Below are 12,724 nucleotides of genomic sequence, written 5' to 3'. Positions count from 1 at the left end.
ATCGTCCGGGACAAACGCGGTTAGCGAGGTTGGTGATTCCGATCTCGCAACTCGAATCTTTTTCTCCGTCCGTTTCGTTTCTTTCTTTGTTCCTCGTTCTACACGATTCTCCAACCTTTTCCACCCCTCTCATCCCTCAGCCCTCTTGGCCGTGGCGGAGGGACCTGTGCCGCGCAAGGGCACTGGCACTAATTAACGTTGACAGTAATTAACATAAATACCAGTGCTCCCATGCCGAGAAGTGCCCCGGCGCACGAGATCGCTGGTTCGCAGACTCCGCCTTATCTCGCGATTCCACGCTAATCGCTCGGTTGTTTCTGCTATTTCTCTTCATGTTGCGCGAGCCTCCATTCGCGAGGAACGTATTCCACCATTTGTTTCTTGCGTTACCGCAGCTTCCGACTTACCTGCAAAAAGCAGAGAAAACGATACGATTAATGGAAAATGATACGAGAAACGGGAGGTAAAGAGATATTAAGCGCAAGTAATCGCGTCGCGAGGGCCGGTCTAATGAAGATGGTTTAACGATCGCGCGCGCATCGCGTTCGTTGCTCGCATCATCGTTGTCGACTATTTTGCCCCGGGATGCGGAAATATTATACGCCGATCATATTTTCGTGGCGTTATCGCGATAACGACGGGCGATACAACGTCGTTCGCGCGGCGAGAAACGATCGGCCGGAAAATAAAAGGAAACGTAGGATGTTGTCGGGTCCGAGACGCAGAGCGGGCAGTCTGGGTAATAAATACGATCCAATACGACGGGTGCTAAACCGCTTAGCACGGCCGTTAGGCGACCACCGCCTCTATCCAATAATCGTACATGCGCGAGCGAGCATTTCCTACGTTACATTGGAAGAGACATCGTATTACAGTGAATCTCATCTCGGTAGCCATTCGAAAAATCTCGATAAATTATTCTTGGAATGTATCGCGTTTCCACGTCATGTGTAATTGCAAGGAAATTGAAAAGTATCCTATTAGAGATTCCTTAGATGCGCACTTTTGAAATCTGCTACGATTCGTTTGCAGTAAAAGATATATTTTCTCTTTTTAGATCTCTGATAAATTCGATGCGAGTTTTCTGCAGCTGATCTTTTCGAGGTATAAAATTTGAATATCATTTGGATTCGGCGTATCGTTCTCCGAAGATCGAGCGGGATCCACGTCAGTGTACAACCGCAAAATCAATTTTCGCGAGAGTTGTGGCGCGAGGAACAGGCAGGATTCGATCGACGAAGAGGAAGAAGCAGGCGATATGGTTCGGGGGAAAGGGGAGCAGGAGGTCCCCCCTTCGCTACCACAGGATTCGAATACGCGGCGAATTAAACCGGCGGGCAATCAAACTTTTCAATATCCCTGCTCATGTCGCATATATACTATAAAACGCCTGCTGGGTCGCCGATTTCCTTTCCTCCTAACGTTTCTTTTTTCCCGTGTGCATGCGTACACCATATACGTGCGTATATCGCCGCCGTAGATCGAGGGCTTAGCGAGTCGCAGGGAAAGGGTCACGCGGCTGGCCTCCTCTGAATTTAATTTAATTTAACATCATCGACGTCCAATGTCGCGTCGCGATTTGACCCCTCGATAATCGCGCCCAACGATTCCATCGCGTTACCAAACGGAGACGTTTTCGTTGAGGAGACTGAATAGGAACAAAAATAATGATGAAAGCTAATATGCCACTGTAACAACGATACGGTATGATTATAAGTATAATATGAGAGTAAAAAGCCCACTTCTCTTATCTCGGCGATTTAACGCTTTCTTTTCGCTTTAAATAATTTGTTGGAAACGATCGTCGAAAACGAACCATGTATAAAACGGGCTTAAGTTAGCGAGCAGCTCAACAACGAAGCTGGAACATCGGATCTCAGCGTACAAAACTGCCCATGGAACGGCTCTAACATGGCTCATTAGCCTACAGCGTCGCTAATGAAAGCTCGTTACCCGGATGCATGCACGCCAAAGGGGGAGAAAGGGGTCAGTTCTCGATGCGGAGGTTCGAAGAGACGAAGGACACGATGGGGCACCGCCTGTAGGAAAACCACTCGATGTATTTTGCGCCCGATGACTTAGTATTTGCAGGCCGCCCCCGCGAGTGCTATTGTGTATATGCCGGTTAACCGCCGCGATACTGACAACGTGTGTATATATACACGCACACATACGTTCGGTGCACGCTGTTCAATGGCAAAAGAGAGGGGGAGAAGGGAGAAGCTCTTATCTGGAACCGCGGATCTAAGTTGATTGGGTGTGAGGTACAAGGCACTCTTCTCGCGCCCTACGTCGAAGAGCCGAACAAGACCGAGAACGTCGTAACCTTCGACCAGGCCTTCTTCTTCTTCTTCTTTTTCTTCTTCTTTTCCCTCGTTTCGTCTTCTTCTACTTCTTATTCCTCTCCTTGCCTTGTATCCTCTTTCTCGCGATCAGCGCGCCGACTTGGCTCGCCGTGTCGGATCAATGCCGAGGATTCGTTTATTGTTTCGTGCATGAGATCCCGTATCTGGTAAATACGAGCATTCGCCAGACAGACTAAATGAACTTGCAAGATAGTTTACGACGGCATTACTGATGCGATCCATGCCGAAGGGAGTCGTGGTTTGTCCGTAATAAAAACAAAAAAAAATAAACATTTTCGACACGTGTAACGAGTAGCATTTATCCTGTTTTAGTTTAATTAACATTATACAACATACGCAGACCTCAGACTCATCCTTAGCACGTTAAAAATTAAATCGAAATTGGCTTTTTTATTATTGGTTTATTTCAAAATTAAAATTACAGTAATAAAAAGATAATAAAGTTTTGTTATCAATGAGTCAACTGAGTTTGTCTTCGGTTGAGTCTATGTTTACGTCCTAACAATCGAGGACATGCTTGTACAGTCCATCGAAACGTTCGCTTTTCATTACTGTAATTTTAATTTTGAAATAAACCAACGATAAAAAAGAAGAAAGTGTTGTTTCTTCCCTTCTCTCCAACTATCGCGCTGTAGCTTTTTCGTGCCAATTTCGATTTAATGTTTAATTATTTGAGCCAAAACCCAAATTATTAAACTTATCACAGTCCAGATAAATTTGCATATACATATACTAATAATAAATACATATACTAATAATAAATAATAATTATAATAAATAAAATTTAAAAACTCTATGGTCACGTATGTTAACAGCAATATCTTCTTTGTTAAATTAATTCAGTTTATATACGCGCATAACTTGAGAGATATCGTAACGCAAAAAATCGGAAAATTTCCAAGGTATTTGTTTACATACAAGATATTGCGAGGCAATTGCGAGGGAAGTAAATAATGGTACACAGAAGCACGTCATCGCCGGCGGTAACGGGGAGGAGCGGCCTTGTAAAAGAGTACCCCCCTAACGTGAATTTCCTCCGGATGAAAGACGCCGATTCGAGCCGAAAAAGGGGTAGCTGCGGATAGCTCTTTGCACCTTCGCCGCTTTATGACTGCTAAGTGTACCCAAATCCCATTCCTGGCCATAAAATCTTTAGAGGCCGCATAGTCTGCTCGGCGGGAGGTAGAGTATCTCTCATCGATGGCTACGCGTTCACTTTACGTATACGGCCCAAGTCGTTGATCACTTGTATACGATACTGTTATGCTTGTGGAGCTACTATCGCAAATTTAAACAAAGTCGAGCCAAGTAATTTGCAATTTATAATAGATGATTAGTAACTTGAACGAGAGCTTGATGCTTAAATTTATGTTTGATTTCTTGCGATAATGCAATAATTGTTTTGCATAAAACCATCCGTTTAAAGAAATTTCAATCAACATTTTTAATTCATCAAAGCGATAAAAAGATTAACGAGAGAAATTCTACACAAGTGTAGGAAAATAAAATGTAAGACATACATGGAAAAACCACCCAATAAGGGAATAAAAGAAGGAAATGCCGCTGAACAAGAAAAGGACAGCGGGAAAAAGAGAGGAAGAAAACTACGAGCGGAGAGCGGACGAAGAAAACTACGTGGGTAAAACTATACGCCGCGAAAGAGTCGAGCCTTGGCGTCCAGCATTATTAGCCCGGCGGATCGCGCGCGGCTTCCACGGCATATCCCGGCCTCCTACCGTATTATTACGCGCAAAATGGCTCATTATTATCATTATTATTTTATATTTCCTCCGCTTCATCGAGGCCCCGAAACCACCGAAAAGCAAAAAGCCCGCGAAATTAATATAAATAAAAGCTCTGGACACAGAGAACAGCCGACGTACCGGCGGGAGATACCTGAAGATGGAAAGAGCAAAGATGGGTAGAGAAGAGGAATAAGAAGCGAAGGGTGGAGGGAGAAAAGGAAGACACATATATAAAGGAAGAGGGACCAAGGAAGAGGAGGAAGGGAGGAAGGTAGAGGCCGAAGTTGCTGGCTGTATGGTCGTCGGACTTTGGATACATAGCTGGCTTGAACCGCGGCGGCGGCGGCGGCGGCGGCGGCGGTGGTGGCGGTGGCGGTGGTGAAGGAATGGGAAGAGGGGCGGCCGATATTAACAATAATTATTGGTTCGAGCCTCTCTCCATCCGTGATCTTTCGAATCTCAAGATCACAAGTGAGATCAATTATGTCCGTCTGATTAGCCCGGGCCTCCGATCGGTATACGGACGCGGCTATTTTACGGACGGGGGCTCCATCGATCGCACGTGTGTGCGTCCTCCCTCTTAACCCCCTTGTCCACCTGTGTCCCGCGGTCAAGTCGGGCTTCTGCCCTCCTCTTTTACCCTCCTGTCCCCTCTTGTTTTCGTCCTCTCAAATATTACGAGCAGGGCGCCCGCGCACGCTCGTATCAGCGTTATTATGTGGAACGCAATATCGTTTATAAAGACTGCCCCTCCCTCTCCCCCCATCCCCTTCCTCCCTTTAAGTCGTTCTCCATTTTCGGTGTCGATCGTGGGTAAATTCTTCCATGAAAATAAGGAGGGCGATCGTATTATCCGTACCTTCGCGGCCACCAACCCGGACGTCTACCCGGCCAAAAATTGCACCGTTTTTGCTCGATAGCGTTGGAATCCCTCCCGACTCCTTCTCCCTACCAACTTCTTCGCGTCCCGGCCTTTTCACTCAAACGGAAGATTTTCGCACGATAATGTGCGAGCATCTATCGACTTGTACGAGAATTTTACCTGCCGCGCGAATTGCTTACTTATTACCCGCAACCGATATCGCTGATAGATCGATGGGTCGAAATCGAGAATGGGAGAGAATGATGGAGAGGAAAAAGGCCTTGTCCAGTAGAATGAAATGAAAGGAAACTCGTGTTAAACGTTCGAGAATCTAGTTACCGCAAAGCGAGACAGCGCGTGATACTCTTTTGATATTATAACAACTTGATTATCATATTCAATAATCACAAGAAATCTCCAATTTTTCTTTCGCCCGAAACACATTTGCATAATTTTCGTAATTCGTGTATGGTTAGGTCCGCATAGAAATGCGTGAAAAATAAAGCGACGTAAAATAATATATTAAAAAATAATTATACATTGTATTCTAATAAAATGCGAGTAAAAAGAAATTATATAACCCCGTATCGTTAATTTACTGAACACGAAGTAGTAATATGTGGGAGATGCAGACGTCACACCTGTCACGCTGGCCAGATTCTACCTCGAGCGTCGCAAACTCGAGGGCGAAACGACGCGATGTGACACCGCATGCGGGTAGACACGGCCGTAAATCAATACAACGTACTCGCTCATAATGAACAATGGGACACAGAGTCCGATTCATGCGATCGCGCATCGGTCGCCGCCGACGACGACGACGACAATGGTTTACCGGAACTCTCCGCAGGCGGACCAACGAGGATGATTACCCGGCTAAAACCTAGTCTCGCGCTCGATCGTAGAATAGGTGTGTCCGTTATAAACGATAAAAATAGCAAGGCGATCATAGAAGGCGAAGATATGGAAGTTGAGAGAAAGAGAGAGAAAGAACCGCGCGCATCCACCTTACCCCCATAAATTTTGCGCGACGATACTTTACGACGCGCGGCACCGCCCCGTGTCATTATCGCGCGTAGAGGAAACGTACGCTCTTCCTCGGGGATACGAGTGCCTGCGGTTTGAGCAGCGCTCGCGAACGATCGTAGCGTATATATGCTATTTTTCCGAAGGAGCCGAGTGATCTCGGAAATAACCGATCTCATCGTAAACCGCGAACAGACGAGGCCAGTTCTAAGGTTGATACACCGCGATGACTGCTGATCTCCTCCCGCCGGTTAATACGAAAGATCGGTTGGCAAATAAGTCGCGAAATACGCGAGCGAGCTTTCGTCGCTAATTAGCGCGCTGGATCCGTCCGGTGTAGATGATAGATAAAAACAATCGCGCGGCAGACGCATGGGATTGAAACGTGTACGTTCGTCGCGCGTCTCGTAGAGTCTTGTCTGGGTCTGGGAAAAATGTTGCAATTATGTGTCGTAGCTTAACTCGAGATTAACACGAAAAGATAATATTCGATTAAATATGCCGAGGTCTCTGAAAATATATATACACGCTTTTGCAGTCGGTTACACATGTTCCCGCCCACCGTAGATATAAACGTTAATGTGAACCAGCTAGGAAAACAGCCGAGTAAATAAGATTTAATTAAAAAATATAAATGCGGCAAGAACGTCAAGACGCGTGTTCTTCTCACGGTAACTATCAAAATTAGTATAATTGCTAAATATAATGTAATCTCTTAAGTACATCAGACCTAAGATACACATTAATTTTCTACATATAACATATCTATTAATATATATATATATATATATATATATATATATATATATATATATTAATTACTCATGTATGCTAATTTCCGTAATTTCTATGCAATCAGCTGTTGCGCAGACTTCCCTTCAATATCGAATGTCTTTTCTCGATGACGGATGAGAAGCTTCGTGAAAAGTATCAAAATGTAAGATGGCTGCTAGAACGATGGACGTTATCGCGGACTGCGACATTTTCGTTATTGCGACAAGCTACTCGGCGTGGCGTTTCATTCGCAAACACATTCCTTTTTATCAACTTGTCGCCGAGTCGATTTATTTCATCTTGCCAACGAGAACGAGTGCGAGAGAGAAAAAAAGAAAAAAGAAGGAAAATATCTCGGAGGTAGAGAAGCAGCATCATTTAGAGATCGCAAACAAGCGACTCCTATCTTTACGTTAGTAGAACATATCGGATTACGTGTTTTGCATCGTGTGTTACGGTTCGAGAGCAACGAACAAAGAAACAAAGAAGACAAAAAAAATGTAGAGTGCGATTCGCAGTTAGACTACATAAGATGATGGGATAATTATAGACTGTGAGAGCAAAGTTCCCGAGATATCGAATTTCTGCGGTGTCTCCCGTGACGCTATTTTTCTCGCAGTCGCCCTTACGAAGAAAATGAGATGGAATTGGAGAAAGATATATAGATGACAAAGAAATATCGGCCCTGATGGGGAATCCAAGCGCAAACGCGCGTTCCTCGCGAAGTGAGGACGATTAATACCTACAGCATTCTCCGCACATCGCGCCGCACTCTCCTCTCTTCTCCCATCTCAACTGATTCACGTCTCTCTTGCTTGTAGAGCGAGGTTATCCTTCGAACCTCGCGGGGTTATCCCTTACACGAGTTTCTTTCCAAGTCGGAGAGAATCGGGATTCGTTGCTTAGATCGTTCTGACATATTTATCCAGTTCCTCCTGCCCACTTCTATGAGAATTTCCCTTCTCGCTACATCGCTTCGCTCCATCGTGAATCGGCTACGCTATCGCGGATATACGTATAATATATCATAAGCGCGATGCATACACGGAATTTGAAAGAAGAAGAAGAAGCGAAAAGATAGATAGAGGCACTATTTTGCGTATATTATATATATATATATATATATATATATATATATATATATATATATATATATTATTATTATTATTATTATTATTATTATTATTTATTGATTATTTTATTATTGATATTATTGATTTTATTATTGACTGCCTTATTTTATTGATTAAAATGCTATTATATACATATATATATGTATATATATATATATATATATATATATATATATACATATGTATATAATAGCAATTTAATCAATAAAATAAGAGAGGATTGCTTTGGCTGAGCGCACTCTCAGAGACTCTGCAATAATTACAACAGAGAATTATGAGCGGTTGTACTTGATTGGATCTATACGCGCCTCTTCTGTTGCCTCTTTCTTCTCTCGTCTCGGCTTCCTCGATAATTCGGTTCTCTTCCCGTCTGTGTGCTCCCTTTCTTCGCGTGCACGAGAATATCTTTTCTCTAAGATTGCTACACGGCAATGAAAGAAGACACTTTCTCACTTTACTCCTCACTTGCTCCTGTTCGCTCTTGTCTCGCGAACCACAGACTATAACGGCGTGAAACGAGAAGGGAAACGTTCTCAGATGTTTCTCGTGATTGATACTCTGCAATTTCGGCGAACGGCAGTCGTCACGTGATTTAGTAAAAAGTTCTCGAATTTGGAACGCAAATTTTATCTCGAAAATGCGTAGCCTCGTTTGGATAACAATTGTTGCGATAGCACCGGCACCGATATAACCGACTTGATTATTAATAATTCCTCTCTCTTATAGATAATGATGAAGGAAAACAATTTTTTTTCAATTTGTTTTAAACAGACGAATATAACGTTACAATTGTTCACCTCCGAACGATAGCCTCAGAATAGCGCGAGAAACTTAGCCGCGCGGTATACTATGGGGCCGCCCTCAGCAAATTAATAATTGCTTTCTCCGCGAACGTGGAAGAAGCAGGAAGAATTGCGCCGCGTGGACCCTCCTCCTGCACGGGCAGCATGAGCGAAGTTTAATCAATATTCAAGCCGCGATTTTGATTATAATTAAACAATAATGATGGAATAATGATTTATTACAAGTAATTACTAGTTGCTGGTTAGATCGAACTGGTTAGGTCTCTCGCACTCCCATCCATACAATCCAGCCGCGCGCCTCTTTCTCTTTCTCTCTCTCTCTTTCTCTCCACCCTTTTCTTCCTTCCTCGCCTTACCTTCGACGATCCTCATCCCAGAGATATACGGCGATTGATGCGCATTGATGGCCAAGGCGTGCATTCGAGCCTTGAACGTTATGGAGACCGCCAACTTTACACGCGAATCAATCGAACGCAATGATACTTTTTCAAGTATTATCGCGCTTATTTGAATCGTTCGGAATCGTCCATGTGTTTGTTTTATAATAACCGCCCCCGCACACCTGCGATTTCCTGTCCGTCGACAAATTAAATATCACATTTCCCCTCGCGATCGCACTACCACGTTAGAAAACAATTATTAACCACTACTCGCGTTCCATCGAAGGCGCATTTTTCGCGCCAAGTTTGCTTCCTCCGATATCTACGCCGATATAAATCATGCTCCCTATTCCTTTATTTGCCGCGCCTCAGGTATTAATTACACCTATCGCATTCATAGTTATCGGACGCGAGTATCTGCGTACCAGGTGAGACCAGGTGCAACTGGAGCGATCCGTATAATAAGTCCTCGAATCAGATATTAAGGAATATACAACTAGTCCGCTTGCAGCTTTCCCTTTCGTATAATACATGATACGAATTTGTGTGAACAAAGAAGTTTTATTGTTCCGCCAATATCGCAAAACAATATGTAGTTATGTGCAATACTGAGCATCTATAATATTATTTATAATTTCTTCAAAATGCTTCCAATTGTGATCTCTATCGATAATATGCAATAAAATATGCATGTCTGTTACGTATGTGAAACAACTTTATGATTGATAGTGGCAGGTGTAATTTTAATATATAGATATACATGTCGACTACATATATAACATTATATAGTACATCAGTCTGATAAGCAATACCAAAGCGATATACTGCGTTTTAAAATCAAATTTTTCCGCGACTTTTCCACAATAACATTCTACTCTGCCAAGTATTATTAATTATTACGCTACTTTTTGATTAACGAGCAAGGATTACTTTGGTATGCCCAAACGATCTTCTTCCTGAATTGTTTTTTATACGATAGCAATTCTAAAGTACAGGATAAGCGAAAAGATAAGCATGTTGATTACGATGATGATGCTACGAGCATCGTCGTAACGATAAAATTATGAAGAAGGGAAAAAGAGAAAGAACAGTTTTACTATTTCTGATAAACTATTAAAAAAAGACGAATAAAGAGAAAAAGAACACTTTGTTCACAATCATTGTCACGCTCGAACGAGTGCGGATGCGAGAAATGCAAAGATCGCGGCACGTCGAATGGAGGCAATGAATTCGATGGCGATGCGCGAGAACGTGCCGCCTCGATGTAACAGCTAATCTTCCTCATCGCGACGAGCATTGATTTATTTGTAATTCGTCGTTATCGCCGCTTTCCTCGCATCGGAATCATTGTAATGTCGCAAAATCTGGGATTATCCCCTCTGGCAGCGCCAAAGAGCGTGAACGCATCATCGGGGATAATATTCTCGCCATTCGGCGTCGTACAACTGCTAGTTATACAGTGCGACTATAACATAGTGGCGACTAACAAACTATTATGCACGATAGCGACGGTGGTGCGAGCGTCATTAGCAATGACCAATGTAAATCGCCGGCGTTCTGGTAGCGTTAGCCGTCGTCGTTTATGAAGCACCGTCTTTGTGCCGTGCCAGGATTAACTAATTGACTCGTGGTATGCTCCCACGAGTTATGCTACTATTTATGCCGCACGCCGATCTCGCGAGAGCGTGTATACATAGGGTGGCGAAAGAGAAAGAGAGAGACGATCGAATACGGCGGCAAAAGGGAGGACGATGCGCGGCGATGTAATAAACGGCCGGCGTTTCATTAGCAACAAACTAATATCGTACACGCTAGTTCAGCATAGCGCAACTCTATCGCCGGTTGTAATACGGCGTACACCGATAGCGCGCGAAGCGACCGACCATTAAGAGAATCCTCTATGGGAATACTAAGCTTCATTAGTGCCCGATCGTTGTACCGTCACGATGTCGCGCGATGTAAACGCGGATATGTCAAATCGATCGCCGATACCTCGATTTCATTGATTCCTATGCGAGCGCGACTTTAATTCCGATTTATAAACATGTTTTTTGAGAAAGAAAGTTTTTTTTCTCGATCCCACCAATTTTGCGCTTTATTAAAATCGCATTCTTCGCGTAATTCTGAAATAACTGGAGAAACTTGAGGACGCTGGCGTTGCCGCCGGGGGCGATAATGAGAAGAGTTCGATCGCCGAGGCGCCGCAGTTCCTCATTAATTAACGATAACTGTTGTAATACGATGCGGTATGTCACTCTTAGCCGCATGCTCGCGTTATCTCATCCCGGGGATCCCGTTACGAGTCGGCTCTCTCCGGCTCGTTTCTTGAGGCTTGATACGTCTTCGTGTGTACGTGCGTATGATAAGCGCCGATCGCTTAATGGTGAAATTAATATGCATTTTTCGCGGCCGCGTCTACTCCTCGAAACTCGTATCTCAACTCGCACCATATGGAAAGCACCGCTGGATCTCCGATCCATCTTCGTTCCCAACGTTCCGTTACCTCTAAGCGAGACTACGTCGTAGTTCACACCGAATCGATCTCAATTTCGCACGAGTCTCGCGATTTAAATAGGCAAGGATCCGTGTCGAGGAAACACCTCGCGCGCTGTAATTGTACTTTTTAACGAGACTTAATGACGCCGACAGTTTCTTAGAATCTTTTACAAAGCACGCGCTGCTCGTCTCGTATCTGCTTTCCGACTGACTAAAAATAATTGAGACGCCAATAACCGTAAAGCCTTAATTATGCGATTACACGGATAACTTTTTACCCGGCCACTCCTGTCTCGAATGCAAGAGTGTGAGAGCGAGAGGGATTCGACACTTTCGAGCCGCATAATACCGTGCAACTAGCAACGGTTTACTAACCGCTCCAACAGTTTATACCCAACTATTATCCGCATTATGTTCCTCGGCGGGCTGGACGCCGAGTTCATAGTCTCGGTGCCGATTAAGATAAATCCGCGGTGCAATGAATCGTGGATCATAATTGATACGCTCTTTCCCGATACGTCCGGTATAGCATCGTATCGGCTAATTGCTTTACGTTGGTAAAAATTATGTCACTATTTACGTCATACTGATCTTATATAATTCGAGCGGCTGATTATCCGAGATTATTACGTAAAGATTGGGCGCTAAGAAGGAGTAAAAAGAGTCGACGCAAAATTTATCTTTCGTTCTGCGATTGGCATTTTTAAAACGACCGGCTTATCTATCATGAGATCTTACAAATTTCCGCCGGTGATTAAATATTAACGTAATAGAGATCGCGTTGTACGCGTGTATGCGGCGAAATGCGGTATGCGCGCGATGAGGGAAACGACCGCGAAGACACGAAGATGGAAGGAAAAAAAACAGGCAGACGAGGAGATAAAGAGGACGCGATGAAGGACGGAGGGTGAGAGAAAGGATCGAAAAAATTACCCGACGCGAAATTCTTTGCTACCAATCAGCGCAAAGATAATTAAACGAGGGGAGGATACCCGAAGCCACGGGAGGGATACGTAAGAAAAAGGGGGAAGGGCGCGAGATAGGATCGAAGGAGGGGCAGGCGTGGCCCTTCTGGAGAATGATGGAAGCACCGGTAACTGGCGGTAAGAGAACGACGATGAGCTCGAATAAAATAAGAA

The 12,724-nt window shown here is 44.0% G+C and overlaps 1 protein-coding gene across 4 annotated transcripts in view; it reads right to left on the bottom strand.

Annotated features, from left to right (window-relative positions):
* The window catches only part of Ds (dachsous cadherin-related 1), a 299,205-nt gene that overhangs the window by 153,974 nt on the left and 132,507 nt on the right, over positions 1-12,724 (bottom strand). Inside the window, exon 2 of one of the 4 annotated variants that reach the window (XM_083086175.1) lies at positions 222-407. The exons of the other annotated variants lie outside the window; for them this stretch is intronic. Coding sequence (XP_082942301.1) covers positions 222-233 — 12 coding nt within the window. The 5' untranslated portion in view covers positions 234-407. The remainder of the gene's footprint in view (positions 1-221; positions 408-12,724) is intronic. 4 annotated transcript variants of the gene reach the window in all.

Source organism: Camponotus vicinus, unplaced genomic scaffold (genome assembly GCF_025532165.1).
Source record: "Camponotus vicinus isolate PSW18456_S1 unplaced genomic scaffold, iyCamVici1.0 SCAF_13, whole genome shotgun sequence".
Classification (NCBI taxonomy): Eukaryota; Metazoa; Arthropoda; class Insecta; order Hymenoptera; family Formicidae; genus Camponotus; species Camponotus vicinus.
Note: the sequence above shows the minus strand (reverse complement) of the source record. Positions and strands in the feature narration are given on the sequence as shown.